The sequence below is a fragment of the Erinaceus europaeus genome, chromosome 4, assembly GCF_950295315.1.
Source record: "Erinaceus europaeus chromosome 4, mEriEur2.1, whole genome shotgun sequence".
Taxonomy (NCBI): domain Eukaryota; kingdom Metazoa; phylum Chordata; class Mammalia; order Eulipotyphla; family Erinaceidae; genus Erinaceus; species Erinaceus europaeus.
In genome coordinates this window covers 37,750,906-37,769,974 of record NC_080165.1, presented here as the reverse complement: position 1 = coordinate 37,769,974, position 19,069 = coordinate 37,750,906, and the positions used below count along the sequence as shown (strand labels likewise).

Here is a 19,069-nt window from a genome sequence, read left to right as displayed (position 1 = left end):
TGAAAATGTGTGTAACACAGAAACATTACAAGTTGAATTTCTATGGTCACTAGGGACAAGTTAAAAGAAGACACAGCAGATGTTTGGAGACCTGTGGGATCATGCATTTGGCTTGCATTGTTAATTCTTTTCTTTTGGTATAGCACCTACATACAAACTCGATAGACCAAATAGGAATAAGAACACAGATAGGGACTGGGGAGATAGCATAATGGTTATGCAAAAGCCTTTTAAGCTTGAGGTTCTGAAGTCCCAGGTTCAATCCCTAGCACCACCATAAGCCAGAACCAAGCAGTGTTCTGGTCTCTTTCTCTTTCAGTATCTTTCCCTTTATAACCATCTGCTCTTTCTCACTAAAATAAACTAAATAAAAACATCTAAAAAATAAAAAAAACACACAGACAGTAACACTGACCTCTTACTAAATACATACTTATGAGTCACATTAAAAGGCAACAAAGGTTCCTCCCCAAAGTATTAAAATGGTAGATTGGAACATAATTATTTCAGCAGGTGAGCAGAGTCCGTGAACTTCATCATGCCAAATTTCAACCTGCTTTCCTTCTAAATGCAGTCAGGAACCTTTCAGTTCTTTTGTGTAAATCCATGAGGGCAAATAGTCTACAAATTCTAACAAGCATTTCTTTAAGAGCACATTTGTACACTGTTAAGGAGCTCAGGCTAACTGCTGCTGGGTTGTCATGGCAACAGACATACACACCATTTACACGTCAGCTTTTGAAATGAGCACAATATAACAAAACCTTTCCAACAGGATGGGATGTGACACAAAGAACTGTATCATCCACACAGCTTAATGAAATGGTGTTTTCTCTCTTCAAAGGAACACAAGCAGACACTTTGTAACCTAGTAGATAATTCATAGGCTCTTCCTTACTGTAATCTATTCACGTTCATCAAACTTTCTTTTTTTGTATATACTGCTTACTAATTCATGCCAAACAGTATTCAAGAAATGAGGAAATTCCTTTTGCTTATTCTTGAAAAATATCTTCCTACTTTTCAATGGAGATTTAGTGGGAGTAGTACTACCATACTGGAAAGGAAGTAGTAGGAGGAGAAGGTCTACAGAAACTGAGGCTGCTCATGGTTTTTCTTGAAAACACAGTTCTAAAAGTAAATAATAAGTAGCTATTCACTGCAGGGTTTCTTGAAGCATAGGACATCCACAATAGAAAAGATCTATATGAAATAAACCCATATTATGAAACAGACAAAATGGGAACTATATCCCTAAAGGAAAATTTCAGTGGTTGAAAGTGGAGAATAATGATGGAATGTATCACCTTCATTTGTCTTGAAGGGAAACCTTAGGAGCTCTATTCATGAGAAGTAAAATTAGCTGTATGTTCAATTTCTGTGACATTTGTTACTGCAATAAGCATTCCCCAGCATTATTTAATTGCCAGTGACACAGCTAAAAGGAACGAGAAGTGAGAAAAATAAAGCATTTGCTAGTTGGATGACAAAATAATGATGAATTTGGGAACATTTAGTAACTAGGTATAGAATAAGCTTCACAAGCAAAGTATAATTTAAAAAGTTTCATGCCTGATGATAATAAAGTTCCCTTATTTTAGTTATTTCCTTTTCCTTCTTACAATTATGGACATTTAACAGATAAACTTAGATCTTAAAATTTCAAATAGTGCCCTTTTGATTTTGCTTTTCTAGTTCACAAAACTCTAGGATAGGGGAGTTAACAATGGTTATGCAAACACTCTCACGCCTAAGGCTCTGAGGTGCCAGGTTTAATTCCTGCACCACTATAAACCAGATCTGAGTAGTGCTCTAAAAAAAAAAAAAAAAAAAAAAAAAAACTTCAAACAACAAAAAACATTCTATCAATTCCACCTTTAAACTCTTGGTATCTTTTAGCTGGGGTGGGGGTAGGGCTGAAATTCAGTTAAAGATCCTCTCGTTATACACCTCTTCCTAAGATCCACCTTCTAGGTATTAGATGTTGCCCCCTTTTTTTATATTGTTATTGTTGTTATTGATGTCATTGTTGGATAGGACAGAGAGAAATGGAGAGAGGGCAGGAAGACAGAAAGGGGGAGAGAAAAATAGACACTTGCAAAAGTGCTTCACCCTTGTGAAGCGATTTCCCTTGCAGGTAGGGAGCTGGGGGCTCGAACTGGTATCCTTACTCGGGCCCTTGCACTTCACACCAAGTGCGCTTAAGTCACTGTGCTATCACTGTCGACTTCTCTTAAATTAAAAGAAGTATAAGGAGGCCTGGTGGTGGCGCATCTAGTTAAGCACATACATTACAGTGTGCAAGGACCCAGGTTCAAGCCCTTGGTCCCCACCTGCAGAGTAGAAGCTTTATAAATGGTGAAGCAGGGCTGCAGGTGTCTCTCTGCTCTTTCTCTGTCTCCCTCTCAGTTTCTCTTTGTCTCTATCCAACAATAAATAAATAAATAAAGGGAGTCGGTGGTAGCACAGTGGATTAAGCACAGGTGGTGCAAAGTGCAAGGACCTGTGTAAGGATCCCGGTTCGAGCCCCGCCTCCCCACCTGCAGGGGCGTCACTTCACAAGTGGTGAAGCAGGTCTGCAGGTGTCTCTCTTTCTCTCCCCCTCTCTGTCTTCTCTTCTCTCCATTTCTCTCTGTCCTATCTAACAATGACGACATCAATAATAATGATAACTACAACAACAATGAAAAACAAGGGCAACAAAAAAGAAAATAAATTAAAAATATGTTTTTAGAATATAACTGCTTAGGAAGAATTGAATGTTTAATGTTGAAACTAAGAAAACCATGCAAATTAAGCTAAAGAAAATGCATAAAGAATTAAAAGAATGTATTTCATGTGACGTAACAAATACCAGTATTTCAGCACATCTTTGGAAACATTGTTTTTAGACATCAATCATTCCCTTCAACTGAAATATGAACTTGGACAGAACTGTAAGGCCTTTATGAGCTTCTTCATAAATCCAGGTGATGGTGTGTTTCTGCTTTAGCATATGTTATTTTGAAACCAAATTGGAGGTGTATTCATGAACAACAAAAAAAGATTATATGAAATTAGAGGTTCATACCTTTCCTGAATCACGGGTGAGTCACTTTTTAAAGCATTGTGTTTGAAAAGACAGTTTTATAAATGAATGCTACTTATAGGTAAAACTAAAGGTGAACAAAAAAGTACTGTTACACAAAAGGTTTTTAACATTTTTTTCACTGCTATAAGATTGATCAGAGCTATTGTTTTCAGAAGAGAGGGGGAAATGACTTCCATTTGTAGTATTTAGCTGCTAGTATGCTTTTATTTTCGACATTTGTATAGCTATACATATGATACATGTATAATTGGGTGCTAAATTGTATTATTTGAAGTCTCACTAGTTCAAATTTATGATAATTTGCACAAAGAGATGTTAATTTGTACCTTTGGTTAGCAAATGAAAAAAAAAAAAAAACCAAGAGACAGAGTAGAGATTAAATCTTCTAATGCTCTTTGGAAGCCCAGGGTTAAGCAATGGAGACAATAGTTACAAACCCTTATTTATCTTAAGTATAAGAAACCCAAGAATTTCTAGAAAGTAATACCTTTTGTTACTCTATTTTAAGTTGCTGACATTTTCCTCTTTATAGTCTTCACCCTTTCAAAGTGGAAAATGAGTGTATATTTTTTATTTTTAAGACTTTTTTTAGTTGAGAGAAAGAGAATGAGAATATTATAGCATCAACTCCGGAACCTTGAGTGCCAAGGATTAAACTCAGGATCTCATGCTGGCATGCCACATCCAGGTTACCAATGTATATACTAAACATTTTTGCGTGGATTAAGAATGTGAATTCTCAAGATCATTGTGGGATGCAGAAGGTTGAAGATCTGGCTTCTGTAATTGCTTCCCTGATGAACATGGGTGTTGACAGGTCGTTCCATACTCCCAGCCTGTCCCACAATGACCTTGGGTCCATACTCCCAGAGGGGTAAAGAATAGGAAATCTATCAGGGGAGAAGATGGGATACGGAGATCTGATGGTGGGAATTGTGCGAAGTTGTACTGCTCTTATCCTATGGTTTTGTCAATGTTTCCTTTTTATAAACATATATTCTGCCAAATGCATAACCTAAGTTTAAGTTCCTGGGGATAACACTAGGGGAAGCTTTGGTTCTGTCATCTCTATTTCTCTTTCTACCTGAAAAAAAAATTTTGGGAATAGATTTATGAAGCCCCAGTGACAAAACAAAGCAAAAAAAAAAAAAAAAAAAAAAAAAGGAAAAACGAAAAAAAGAAAGAAATTACAGTTTTAAATTGAAGTCATATAGTACCAAAGCAAATGACTCTGGGGAAAGAGGGAGAGGTACAGGATGAAGGGACACTGGGGTCCTGGTATGTATCAGACACTAATCAAGATGAGATCAGGAGCTGTGCCAATGTGCTAAAGATTATACTGTAAACCATTAACCCTGCAACCCCCCCCAAGAAAATAAAAGAAAATCCATGAGCATTTTCAAGAGACAAACAGAAAAATCTTGAGATGTTAAGCACATGTTCTCACTGAAAGGAAGCTGGGGCCGGGTGGTGGCGCACCTGGTTGAACGCACCTGTTATAGTGCGCAAGGACCCAGGTTCAAGCCCCTGGCCCCCACCTGCAGGGGAAAAGCTTCACAAGTGGTAAAGCAGGTCTGCAGGTGTCTCTCTGTCTCTCTTCCTCTCTATCACCCCAGGCCCTCTCAATTTCTAGCTGTCTCTATCCAATAAATAAATAAAGATAGCAACAACAACAACAAAAAAAAGCTGGAACTAAACAACGTTAACATTAAAAAAAAAAAAAAAAGAAAGGAAGGAAGCTGGCAGTAGCTCAGAAGCTGAAGGCCTAGAGTAAGTAAATAACACCAATGTCCCCCAGTAGAAGCTGAAACTAATACAAAGAATGATTGACATTGTCTCTTAGCCCCTTGGTCATTATTGGCCATTCCATAATTTCTGAGGTGGCCAGGATCTGTTTGCTGACATCCTAGCTTCCTTTGAGTCCTGATATAGCAATACCCAAAGCAGTTCCTTAGGCAAATGGCACTTTTTGAACTCACAAGCATAAGAGAGGAAAGAAGAAAAAAAAGAGAGAGAGAAATAAAAGGAAAGAGAGAAAGAGGGAAGGAAAGAGAGATAGGAAGGAAGAAAGTCCATTGAAGCCTCCTAGATAAATTGAATTTTTAAAATTTAAGAAAGTTGTAAAGATACATTCTAATTTATTAGACAAAGCTATCTGCATTGTTTTGCACAGTTGACAAACTATTTTCAAGTGCATTATCTTGATGTTTACAAAGACTGTGAGCGATAGATTCTCTCGGCCAGTTTTGTCAATAAGATAGCAGAAGACGAGAGAAGTTAAAGGAAGCACACACCATCACTGAACCCATTATGGGCTTAATATGTTCACAAAAAAAGGGAAGAGGTTGATGGAATTCAAACTCGTCTCTGGGGTTGGAGGGAAAAAAAAAAAAGAAGAAAAGAGAAGAAAAAAAGATCTGCAGATGTTACCTCTACAGAAGGGTCACTGTCCAGACTCTAAATATAGACTGCTATGAGTGGTTTCTATTTCTTCAAACTGGGTAGCAGAAGGGAAAGCTAGTAAATAGGTTACCAACCTCACAGTGGTCTCAGTACTAGTGTACAAATAGTAAAAGAATGGAACCACTTTGGTAGATGAGGAAGGTGTCATCTGGGTAGTATGGGAGTGTCCTTAAATGAGTTTGTGCTGGAGAAAAAGTCTCCTCCATGTAAGTTACAGTATCCTGATACAATTGAAGGAGCTTTTATCCAGTTCTAGGTTGTGACTACAACTGAGCCTCTGTGGCAATGATCAAGTAAACAGAATGGTCAGAAACTACCATAAGAATAGGAAACATACTGTGTAAGAGTAAAAAGAAGTTCTATGCGTTCAAGGGAACTCCAAAAGACACCGGAACTTTGGACTCCAGGTAGTGGAAGGGTCTCTGTACCATCTTGGGTTTTCACTTGGTCCTAGATGAGACACAGAGGGATCTGTTTTTGCCAGATGTTAGATGGTTGCTCAAGACAAAGACATGATTCTGAGTCCAAGAGTCTTGGTGTTTAGGTTTCTTTCTGAGTAGTCCTCATTATCCATGTCTGGTTTAAAAATAATCCAGGGACTCAGGGTAGATAGAGAATTTAACCTTTAACTTAGAGATTTTATGTTAAGGTACACTACATGTTTTCCATATGTGTCTTTCTCTGACACCTGAACATTAATCTCACAGCTGGGTGGATACAGTTCCCAGTAGACACCAGATGCTTCCTTTACTGCTGTCAGACACTGCTACCCCCAGCATCTAGATTTAGGGGACTCCCAGAACTGAGTGTATTTCAACTGAGTCCTGGCTTAGAAATTTGCACAGGGATTGTAAAGTGAGTTTTCTGAATAGACAGTTCAAGAGATTGGAAAATCGATCAGTTAGAGGTCAACTGGTTTGAAATTAAGTTCCTGAAATTACAAGTCTGACAGTGAAAAATCAATGGGTTTCAGTGTTTGTTCAGAGGAGACTTTGAGTCTGAGTTCTGTTCTAATTGTTAGTGGCTTTATGAAATTTAACAAGTCCAATGACTCCTAAATCTCAAAAATCCTCATTTGTCAAATGGATACATAGACCAACCTCAGAAGGCTAAACTGAGAATTAACTGGAAAGCATGCAAGACCAGAACTGCTACATAATTTCCCCCTAATTAGAGATGATGCTTCTTATAAGTAGATAGGTTTTTTTTTTCCCCTGAATCTGTTTCTATATAACTAGAAAGGGAATAATAAAAACAGATTCTCCAAACTTTACAGGGAAATTGTGAGTCTCAAATGAGATCATGTAGATGATGTCACCTCTACTGATAAGAATGCGAGCCTTGAATCATTTTTATCAGCTAGATACTTTAAGATATGTCATCTGATTCATTTCAGAGGTCAGGAGATATGAAGGGGAGTAAGTCTGATTTGACATCAAAAGAGGTAAGATAAGAAGACCCTGAGAAGCGGGCTGTAACTAGAAGTGAAGGAGACATCTTTAACAATACATTCTGTTCAACTGGAAGTTAACAGAGTATTGGAAGAAATTACCCTAAAGAAAGTGATACAAGAGAGATAAACAAGAAACCAACACCAAATTATGGCTGAAAAAAAAAAAAAAGAATGTTTGTATATATGGTATTTGGAGAAAACAAATAAACAAGTAAACTAAATAATCAAAATTTTGGAACTATAGGTAACTATTAGTTACCAGAAGGGAAAGAAAAGGGAGCAGTGAACAGGAGGGAGGTTAGAACAAAGGAAACACACCTATTGTTTTTCAATGATACTCACCTGAAACCTAGACAACGCTATTTCAATTAAAAAATGAAAAAAATATTATTAAATACCACCAAAAAATCTGTAGAGGACATAATGTAACCTATAGATATCAAACCACAATGTTGCTTTAGAACTGAAAAAAAATTTTTTTTTGTTTTGTTTCCAGCGTTATCGCTTGGGCTCGGTGACTGCACTATGAATCCACTGCTCCTAGAAGTCATTTTTTTTTTCCTTTTCCATTTTTATTGAACAGGACAGAGAGAAATTGAGAGAGAGGGAGGGAAAGACAGAGAGGGAAAGAGAAAAATGGACAGACACCTGCAGACCTGCTTCACTGCTTGTGAAGTAACCCCCTTGCAGGTGGGGAGTCAGGGGCTTAAACCGGAATTCTTGCTTGGTGCTTGTGCTTAGTATTATTGCACTTAAAACTGGTGTGCCACTGCCTGGCCTCTTGAAAATTCTTTATACTGGTAAGCCAACGTTAGGTCAATAAAAATAAAAATAGGATAAAAACAAAAATAATGTGTATTGACTGACAAAGAACATAAGTGGTCTGGCTGATGTCTCACAGATAATCAGAGGAGACAATCCCATGACCAAAGCCAGAACCAGAACATTTTTTTTCTCAGATAATATTGCATCTGCCGATCACAACCTAACCAACGCAACGATTGCCACCTCAACATGCTTCACTTCAGACTGTGTCCAGAGACTTCACGTGTGGAATGACAACCCTTCAGCTTCATTACTCGGGTGGGACCTTTCCTTTCATAGTATACTCTAATTCCATCTCAGGTGGTTCACTTTCTAACAAAGTCCCAAAACCTAGATATTCACCAGTTTCTGTGAGAGAGAGCATATGTTCACACGTATCCATAAACTACTGCAAAATATATACCTGAAAGCAGTAGTACACTAGAGTTTGCAGTGAGTGCCCCGCCTAATACTTCCTCTCCACTGTTCCAAGCTTTGGGTCCATGATTGCTCAACAATTTGTTTGGCTTCGTATGTTAACTCTCTTTTCAGTCACCAGGTTCCAGATGTCATCAGGATGCCGGCCAGGCTTCCCTGGACTGAAGACCCCACCAATGTGTCCTGGAGCTCTGCTTCCCCAGAGACCCACCCTACTAGGGAAAGAGAGTGGCAGACTGGGAGTATGGACCGACCAGTCAACGCCCATGTTCAGCGGGGAAGCAATTACAGAAGCCAGACCTTCTACCTTCTGCAACCCTCAATGACCCTGGGTCCATGCTCCCAGAGGGATAGAGAATGGGAAAGCTATCAGGGAAGGGGGTGGGATATGGAGATTGGGTGGTGGGAACTGTGTGGAGTTGTACCCCTCCTACCCTATGGTTTTGTTAATTAATCCTTTCTTAAATAAAAAAGAAAAAAGAAGAAAAAAAAAGAAATATTTAACTTTTTTTTTTTTTGCCTGCAGCATTATTGCTGGGGCTCAGTGCCAGCCCTACAAATCCACTGCTCCTGGAGGCCAAATTTTTTCCATTTTATTGGATAGAACAGGGAGAAATTAAGAGGAGGAGAGGAAGAAACATAGACACCTACAGACCTGCTTCACAGCTTGTGAAGCATCCCCCTGCAAATGGGGATTCGGGGGCTTGAACCCAGATCTTTGCATTTAGTACTATGTGTGCTTAACTGGGTGTGCAACCACCTGGCCCCTGAAAACTGAACATCTTTGTTTTAGCTATGGAGAAATAGCAGAACATTTGTGTTCTCTCTCTTTCTCTTTTTGTCTGAAATTTTTTACTATGTCTGGGTTACTTGCTTAAAAGCTGGATTTAAAAGCATTTCCTTCAGAAATTAAAACGGTCTTTAACTCTTCCATATGCAAGAGCTTCTTGTTTTCAATGCAAAACAGAATTTTAGATCAAGTTAGGGGAAGAACATGGAGTGGGATATCTGAAGTCCAGAAAGTTCTTCAACTCTAGTAAGACAGCTGCCCATTCCCCTCACCTCTTCTACCAAGGACTATATCTTATCTTTCTAGGATCAGTACAATCTCCACTAGAGAAGGGTTCCTCCTTTCTTCCACCCCAGTTCTTCTCTGCTTCCCCCCTCCCATGGTATACTAACTCTAGTTCTCATGTGGAGGTAGACAGTCTCCATCTTGTGCATAGTAGTTACATACGATGTCAAAGAAAAATGATGTAGGATTGTTAGCTAGCCAGAAACATTTCAGACCAAAATTACTTAGTCACGATTGAATGAAGTATCCTGGAGGGATACCCAGAAAGATCCTCAGGATACAGATGAAGTGTAGTGGGATTCTGTAGAGACCTACTATTCATAATTTCCCTATAATATCCCCCTGAAAGGGGGAACTGAACCATGAATAGAAATAATGTACTTCAGACTTCAGGGGTTGCCCACTGCTTACTCATGTTTTCTGTTATAAATATTATTTATTTATTTTTTGATATAGACAGAAAGAAATCAAGAAGGAAGGAAGAGATAAGTAGGGAGAGAGAGAGAGAGAGAGACAGACAGACAGACAGAGACAGACAGAGAGAGAGAGAACTGCAGCACTGTTTCATCACTTGTAAAACTCAGCCTCCCCCACCCACCCCCCTGCACAGGCAGGGACTGGGGGCTTGAACCCAACTCTTTGTGCACTGAAATGAGTGTGCTCAACCAGGTATGCCACTACTTGACCCCTATTTATATTTTTAAAAGAGAGCTTATAATCTATAAACAACTGTACCTTGTGGAAATGGATCCAATAATGGAATATTACTCAGCAGTGAGTATTATTGTAGCCATACAACAACATGGATAAATTTCAAGTGTATTTTTGAAATAATCTAGATTTAAAAAGGCTACTGACTACATAGTTCCATTTATTAAATCAGATATTCTGGAGAAGGCAAACTTATAAGAATAGATCATTAACTGACAAAGGCTAGGGCGAGAAGTTGACTACAAAGGAGTATGAAGATATGTTAGAGGTGGCAGGTTTCTGTAACTTGATTTACATGCTTGTGTTATAAAAACTCACTCTCTATGTAAACTATATGTCAAACTTGACAAAATATTTTTAATTATTAGCAAATATCACATGATATGTACATTGGAATGGAGTGTATTGTGTTTGCAGTTTACCTTGAAAGCGTTAAAAATCAGAGTTATTGATGAGGGGACTAGGAGTTTGTTCACTTGTTACATCACACACTTTACCATGTATGATGACCTGGGCTGGTGTCCCTGGCCATTTCTTGGGACCACCATGCAAAGGGAAAGAAAGCTTCATGAGCCCCTATCTATCTATCTATATATCTATCATCTACCTATCTCTCCTCTCTGTTGCTCTTACCCTATCTTAAATGAAGATGACTTGATAGAGGATTAATATAAGGATAGATATATTAAAAAGCAAGTGTAGTGAAATATTAGTGATAGAATCTGAGAGTTAATGTGAATATTTTCTGTATTTTCAGTTATTCTGTATGTGAAAATTTTTACTAATAAAATCTTGAAAATATTTTAAACTACATCTTATGTATTTTTGTCATCATCTGTAGCAGCATTATTTTTAGAGAGGTAGTTGCAGATTCACAAAGTTGCTGTCATATGCTGGGGAGACCCCATTGTGTATCCTTTCTCTTTAAAACCACCACAACAGAAGTAAAACTTCCTTTCAGTTCAGAGGGGGAAAAGCTCTTGAGGGCTTTTGCAGGTTAATTTACATACATATTTACTCTCTTCCCTTTAACTGAGTATTAGCAAGCAAAACCTTTTATGGCTTTCTGTTTCTTACTTGAAAAAATGAAGGATTAGATTAACTTGACCCCATTCTATTATAACAAATCCTTAGGGAAAAAGCTTTGGGCAATAGCTATTCAAAGAGTTAGAAAATATCTAAGACTTTGCTTTTCATAATCTTGACTGGCTTCTCTTTCTATCAGCTCAGACCTTAAATGCCTCTTTCTACTGCATTCTAGGATGGTAGTTAAGCACAAAGTCATTCATTCTAACTAACTGTAAGAATTTGTCTAGTGCCTTGGAAATCAGGCACCAATGGGGCAAGCACTCAACAAGATAGGAAAAAATTTGATGATGAATAAAAAATTTACCCTCTAGGAACACTTTTACCCTATTGGTGGGAACAGGGTCAGGAAAACAGTTTGGAAATTCCTTAAAAAGTAAAAATAGAAAATTTGTATGATCTATCTTACTTTATTCAAGAACATTAATTCTAAGAGACATATGCACTGCTGTGTTCACTGTAACATTATTCACAATAGCCATAAGTAGGAAACAACCTATGTGCCTAACGGTGGATGACTGAATAGAAAAGCTATGATGTATAAATACAATAGAGTACTACTAGTCTTTGAAAAAGATTAAACCTACCCATTTGTAACAACACAGGTGAGCCTAGAAAGTATTATGCTTACTGAAGTAAATCAGATGGAGAAAGATAAATGCCACACATTTTTTCTTATGTAGAAGATAAAGAAACAAAACTAAAGAACAAAATTAAAACACTCAGTGTAAGAATGTAAGTGATTACCTGAAAGAAAGGGGAAATAAGGGGAAATGCATTGGTTAAAAGAAGGCAAGTGTACTGTGGTCTGGGAAGTGGCCCTGCAGTGATAAAGCTTTGGACTCTCAAGCATGAGGTCCCGAGTTTGATCCCCAGGAGCACATGTGTCAGAGTAATGTCTGGTTCTTTCTCTCTCCTCCTATCTTTCTCATTAATAAATAAAATCTTTAAAAAAGAGAAGAAGGCAAGTGTATTATTAAGGATGGAAACTAGACTTCTAGTTATGTTATATCATATGGGATAGTTTTCTGAAAACATAGGACACTGACCCTTATCTTTCACTTTGCATTACCATCTGGCCAGCTCCTCATGGGGTGCGAGCGCTTCCACACTACGATCATCATCTCTGGCATTATGCTATTCCACTGCAGAATACTGTGCCCCAGTATGGTTCCGTAGCCCCCATGTCCACTTGGTCGATTCCAAATTATATTCCTCCATGAGGATAATTTCTGGAACCATCCGTTCCACCCCGGTTCCATGGCTGCCAGTTCTTAGCAACATCGCCCCGCCAGATATTCGTCAGGATGCGGCATCATCTAAGTTCATTTCCCACGTCTACGCTTGACAGGACCTGCCAATATACGTGGATATCTTCGCCCACCCTGTCCAACGCTTGACGTCTCGTCACCCAATCTGGTCCCCTACGCCTACACTGAACTTCTCTGTTCCAGACTCTTGGAAACAGAGTTGGCAGTCAGCTGAGGTAAAGAACAAACAGGCTTTGACCTAGCACGTTATGATTGGGCCCTCCTCAATCGCTATTGAACAGGCAATGGCCGGTGCGCCGCTATGTTCCATCGCTGGGGAGCCAGAGACGACCCGAACTGCCCCTGCGGCTACAGACAGACTATGACCCACATAGTCAACGACTGCCACCTCTCCAGATTCAAAGGAGGTCTCGAAACTTGACATCAGGCTCAACCTGACACTGTTGACTGGCTACAGAAGAAGGGCAAATGCTAGAAGAAGAACCATCTGAGGGCAAAGCAGCCCAAATAGCAGGCTAGAGAATCAGACACCTTTGCGGTGTGAATAACTAAGGGAAATTTTCAGGCCTCATTCTGATATCATTCATTTGAACAACTATAATGATTAAAAATATTTTAATAAATTAGGCTAGGTACATATAAACTGCTTTAAATTTATAAGGCTGGGAGTCGGGCGGTAGTGCAGCGGGTTAAGTGCAGGTGGCACAAAGCGCAAGGACCTGTGGAAGGATCCCGGTTCAAGTCCCTGGCTCCCCACCTGCCGGGGAGTCGCTTCACAGGCGGTGAAGCACGTCTGCAGGTTTTTGTCTTTTTCTCCCCCCTCTGTCTTCCCCTCCTCTCTCCATTTCTCTTTGTCTTATCAACAACAACAACATCAATAACTACAAGAATAAAAAACAAGGGTAACAAAAGGGAATAAATAAATATTTTTTAAAAATACAAGGCTTCATTCATATTGGTTGCAGGGGTACAGTGTAAATTTATTTATTTCAATTTTCTGACATATGAAGAAATTTAAGCATTTTGTTCAATGAACCAAGCAAGCTGCAAAACAGATATTACAAAAAAGATTAAATCCATGAAACTTAGAAAAGGAAAATTGGAGCACTATGCTGTATACTGGGAATTCTAGATGTCTTTTATCTCTTGCTGCTATGGTTCTGTATTGTTTGTTTTTAAAACAATAAAAACATATTAGCTCTATATCAAATAAAAAAAGATATTTTGATTTTGGCATGGATACCCACATTCACTCTCACAAGCTTCACAGTGTTAACAACTGTAGTGTATGTGTGTGTTTATATGTAGTTAATCAATGTCTGATCCTTGATATTTCTGGGAAAATATTGGTACTCACATAGTGGCTTGCATTTAGGCAGGCATATTTCAAGATGGTTTCCATCACCTAAAATTTACCTGCCCCCAACTCAGTACACAAACTTAATACTACTGAGAACACTTAGTAGTTTAGTAGTTTTCTGCTTCTAAGCACAGACCAAGTTGTTATTACAGTGATAAAATTTAAGGCTCTTTGAATCTGTCACAACCAACCAACCTTAGAATAAAAGGCTTTAGTATCTTTAATTATTCTTGTTTTTCTTTTTTTCATTCTTTTTGTTTTTGTTAGTTGTATTTGTTTCTTCTTCCTTTCCTTTCCTTATTCCTCCACACCCTCTCTTTTGTTTATCCTTGGCTGGAGACAGCTAAAATATCTGTACAGATTAATGTACATACAAAGAGAGCACTTTCTCAACCAACAGAACCCCCCCTCCGAATTATTCAAACTATCTCCCTTTCTCAGGTTTCCCATCCTTTTTTTTTTTTTCTTGACAGCATAAACTGGAATTAGACATTTGGCAGTGGCACTCCTGGACTCAATCATACAAGCAGGAAAGAATAAGTTTTTCACAGAGCCATTATTATTCTGGATGACAAGAAAATTATTAATCCTATGATGAAAAGATACAAGCAATTCTTAAACCTACATAAATACTAGGGCACCTAAAACAAAGTACAGTGAAGTTCTCTATAATTGACAGAATAGTTGGCAAACAAGAAGGGAAACTGGGAAGGGACTCAGGGTGGCCTGGTCTGTCTGCTGTCTGGGCTGTGACTGGTAATAAACAGCTTTGGTAGTTGGCTTGACTGGGTCCCAGGAAAACAGATGACCCATGGACTATTGAGACTATTTTCTTACCTCTTCTGAATGTTTAAGCTTAAGGCATTAAAGAAAACAAGAGAGGAATTACTTTATATGATAAAACAGAGAATCTCAGATAAGCAACACAGCACAAGGGATTCAACATTTCAGAGTATTCCTGATGTACTGGAAACAACAAGATAGATACTAAGGCAGCAAGCTGGGGAAAAAAAACTATTTGCCTTCGACTCCTCTAAGATGTTTGGGATATCTATGCTGAAAAGCTAAATCTGTAGTCACTTAGCTCTCACCTGTCCCCAGCCCCTACCCTCCAACTGGTAAGAATTCCCAGAGGGGAGGAGACCTGAAGAGAAATGTGAAACTCTCAGGACCAATAATATGGCTGCTCCCTTGCCAGATAACAGGTAAGTTAGGGCAGAAAGCCCACAGTAAATTGAATGGCTCTGTAAATTGATGCTGGGTCTCTTAGCAAGCTGGGGCCATCTGCAGAGTGGTGGTTCCTCATAAAAGTAAACGGGTGTTGCTGGGAAGAGTCCTTGACCTCAATTTCATCTAGAAACACAGGGATATTTAGAAGAGACTTCATGACCTTATCTCTGAGCCAGAGTGCCCTCCAAAGTCATATGTGTGGTAAGGAATAAACAGCTAGGTCCTTACCTTTTTCTGTAAATTGTCAGTGGCCACAGAGTGTGTTTCTCTTTCAAGATCACACCTGCATTCCCAGCCATAGTTCAGGAGTTGATCTGTGGGCTCTAGGCTGCTGCCCAACTAGCTCCCTTTCTTGCTCTTTTACAATGAAGAAAATTCCCACACTGAGTCAGGAAAACAGTCAAAGAAACAGAATCAGACAACTAAGTCACATTAACCCTGAGAGAGAAGTTACAATGAGGCAGCAGCCTTTCCTAATTTCCATCATGTATCAGCTGTTGTCTTTTTGGGGACAGAGAGAACTAGTTTTCATTCCATTCACTGGATGTCAGCATGTGACCTTTTATACTAAGACAGGGAGTTCAGTTTTATGTTTGCTTTGTTGTTTCATTGAAATTTCACTGCTCCAAACCAACTTTTTTTTTTTTGGTTGAAAAAAGGAGACAGAGATGAAGGAGAGAGGGAAAGATAACATAGCACTGGACCTTCCTCCAGTAAAGTAGAGGCAGGGCTGGAACCTTGGATCTTGCATAGGAAAAACAAAAAAAATATTATCCAGATGACTATCTTCCTTTGTCCAGAGTTCAACTTTTTAAGGAGTTGAAACAGTAAGTTCCACTTGGACTATATCATCCATTCGTATTTGTTTGCACTGAATAAAAACTGGGTGTTGACTATATATAGGTGAATTACCCCAGATTAGTTGTGCCTCTCAGTCCAGGATTTGTTCTCCCCAGGTATGATTGTAGCAAAATGTAGCAGCGTGGTGTAGCAAAAGTCAGGGAGGTCTTAGTAAGAAGCTTAATATGGTTTTTAGGATGTCAGATGAACCTTTCTCAAAAATGTTTGCCCTCAAACCTTTCTCAAAAATTTTCTCTGATGGTCTCTTTTAAAATACTATTCCTGAGAAAGGTAGTACATTTTAGTTCTGATATCTTGGTTCTTTTTTACCCTACATTACTATGAATTGTAAATTATGTAAATACCTCATTATAGAGCCTAGAGTGAAATATAACATGAAAGAACTGAGAAGAAATAAACTTTAGGAGTCACTGAATTTACTATGAATATGATTTTGATTGAACTCAAACTTTTATTGATTATGCTAGGTGCCTGGCATTTTACTAAGGATTATAGGAGTACAGAGTGCTTAAATTAAGGAAAACAAAAGAACTAGGTAAAATAACAACAATGAAAACACACACACACACATTCTTTTTTTTTTTTTGGAAGAGGTCAACTCTACCAACTTAGAATGAGATGACAACACAGATTTATTTATTTCTTAGTAGCACATCCCAGAGCAGGGATGTTGTCCTCTATCCGGGGGACAACAGTTTTCCTGTAGATATAGACTGAAGTGTGGTGAAAACAGGAATTTGACTTTAAAGTAGGATCAACTGAAAGATGCAACTGAATAAGAAGGATTAGCCTCTAAGAAAAACACAGGTATCTGGGAGCACACCTGCTTTGCCAAAGGTACAATCTAGTTTCAAACTGGGGCCTTTATCTTACTGAGGAAAGTTGCTGTGCTGTGGTATCTCTCTCATTGTCTTTGTCTCTCACTTTCTATCTGAAAAATGTTGGCCTAGAATTGTAACCCCAAACAATGGAAAAATGATAATAATAATAATAACTGATGACTTATTCAATTAAAGTAAAGACAGATTTTTCAGGACACATCCTTTGCATGTGGGGATCTATTTGAACCTTACCAGATTAACTCAGTCTCCCTAAACCAGTCAACCATCACAAAGTTTCTTACATTCCTAAAGTACTCAATTCGTTTTTAATTTAACTGTCTTTACCAGGGGCATTTAACACATAGGCAAGATTTGCCAACATAAAACTATATTTGAATAACACTTCATATTGAGCTTCTAGTGAGAACAACCAGGTACTTAAGCCAGGGCTTGGTGGCCTACAGTTGGCACATTTGTCAGTTGGCACAATTATCATGGAAATATATTATTGGTAGTTATAGTGTTTATTTTTCCAGAGAAAGAGTTTATGCAAATATTTAGATAGAACATACAAATAAATAAACAAGCACAGAATATCTGAGAAAAAGCCCCAAAAAAGTATATTTGCCGATTTCTCTTCAATCCTAGACATTCTATGTGTAAAATGCTAATAATAAAACAATCAAATTGTCTTTATTCAACTCATAAAAAGATATATGACAACCTGAAATAAGGCTAAAAGCAAAGACAAATCTTATTTATTTTAGTTCTACATGTCAGAACCCTCCTACAAAGGGACACATGATTTCCCATTCACTACAGTTGGTACCATTCCCCACTATATTCTCAGACTGAAGTCAAATGCCAGTTATAGTTATACATGTCACTCAACCAGGTTCACCACTTCCTAACCCCCCCAAGCTATTTCTTATAGTCATGAAAACATCCCCCTTTCTCATTTACCCAGACAAGCCCAAGGCATCAATCTTCTACCCACCTTTCAACCCCACCTTGTTGAATTTGTTGACATCTGAGTTAAATAAACCTTTCCAGTAACACCATTATGTTACTTAGTGCTGTATAGTAGTGCTGACATGTACTTGGAATGCTTTTTCTTTCTCATATAACTTTAAAACTAAAATCTCCCTTTGGTGAGAGTTTCTATCAACCCAAGGCACTGTTAGTTTGACCATTTAAGAAACATGTGACTGGGTTTTTTTAAGGTAATGTGATTCACTGATCCCTGAGTTTCCCCTGCTCTCAACACTGATACTTTTTAGATTCAGATACTGAGCCCCCTCCCCCCACAACATATACACTGTAATAAAACAAAACTTCCAATTTGCACAACTTCTTCACTGCAGTAAATATTTGTATGGTCCTTCTAGATGGAGAAGGAAAAGAGGCCTTCTCTGTTTGCTACTTGAAGGAAAGCATATTCAGTTACCTCTAATTAGTACAGACTGTAGAAAGGAAACGGAGAGAGGAGTGGATGAAAATAAGAAAGCAGCGCTGGAAGAGGATACACAGGACAAGAAAGAGGGAAGTTTGAGTCTGTGTGCATGAAGATAAGCAAATGTGTTGGGGAAAGGTGTGTTAAAGGAAAGGCCATGAAGGAGAAAGGAGAGAGAAACTGGCAACACCCACAGGGCACTCACGGTTGAGCTGCCGTCTTCGAATCCTGTCCCTCCATGGTCTGTTTCTGATCCAGTGCAATCGTGACGGTAGCACCATGGTCCCAAAGTGAGCAATCTAGTATTCTCTCATGACAGGGGAACAAAAAGTCTTGCACAGGGAACAAAAAAAGTCTTGCACAGATACCGGAAGTGTAAGTCCGGGAGCATAAAAAAAAATAAAAAGAAAGCCTCTTCTCTCTCTGTCTCTCTCTTTTTATTGTTTGTATCTGAGGCTTCCGTTAATTTCTTTTATCTTGCAACTTGCCTTTCCTTCCCTTAACTCCAAACTAGCCTGAAAGCAGCTGTGGTGCTGGACTGCCTGACTGAGCCTGCCCTGGCCTCCTGTACCATGTTTTATGCATGAAGATGATGGGGCGGTAATTTATTCGAGCAAAGTAGATCACTGGGCTCCTGTGTCTGCCTCACATCAGAAGAGCAGTGTGTCAAGTCAGCAGGGCCGCTGGGGGGAGGGCAGGTATACCTGCCTGAATGAAGTCTGACTTGAAATAAGAATCCTTCTCAGCCAGGACTGAAGAGCAGAGCTTGGCTTTTAGGAGCATGAGATGACAGGCTGCTGGAACCTAATGTAGGGTAGCATCCTATTTTCAGGTGGATGGTTTATTTACAGCCAGTATTCTTGAATCCAGCATCCTAGTGCCTGACATAGAGTATACCAATATTAACTGTTGAATGAATGATTCCACAATTAACACAAGTGACTTTACTGTG

At 38.8% G+C, this 19,069-nt stretch overlaps 1 protein-coding gene across 1 annotated transcript in view; it reads right to left on the bottom strand.

Annotated features, from left to right (window-relative positions):
* Positions 1 to 18,625, bottom strand: part of RIPOR2 (RHO family interacting cell polarization regulator 2) — a 275,401-nt gene extending 256,776 nt beyond the window's left edge. Inside the window, exon 1 of the mRNA XM_060189283.1 lies at positions 18,323 to 18,625. Coding sequence (XP_060045266.1) covers positions 18,323 to 18,398 — 76 coding nt within the window. The 5' untranslated portion in view covers positions 18,399 to 18,625. The remainder of the gene's footprint in view (positions 1 to 18,322) is intronic.
* Between the last annotated feature and the right edge of the window lie 444 nt (positions 18,626 to 19,069).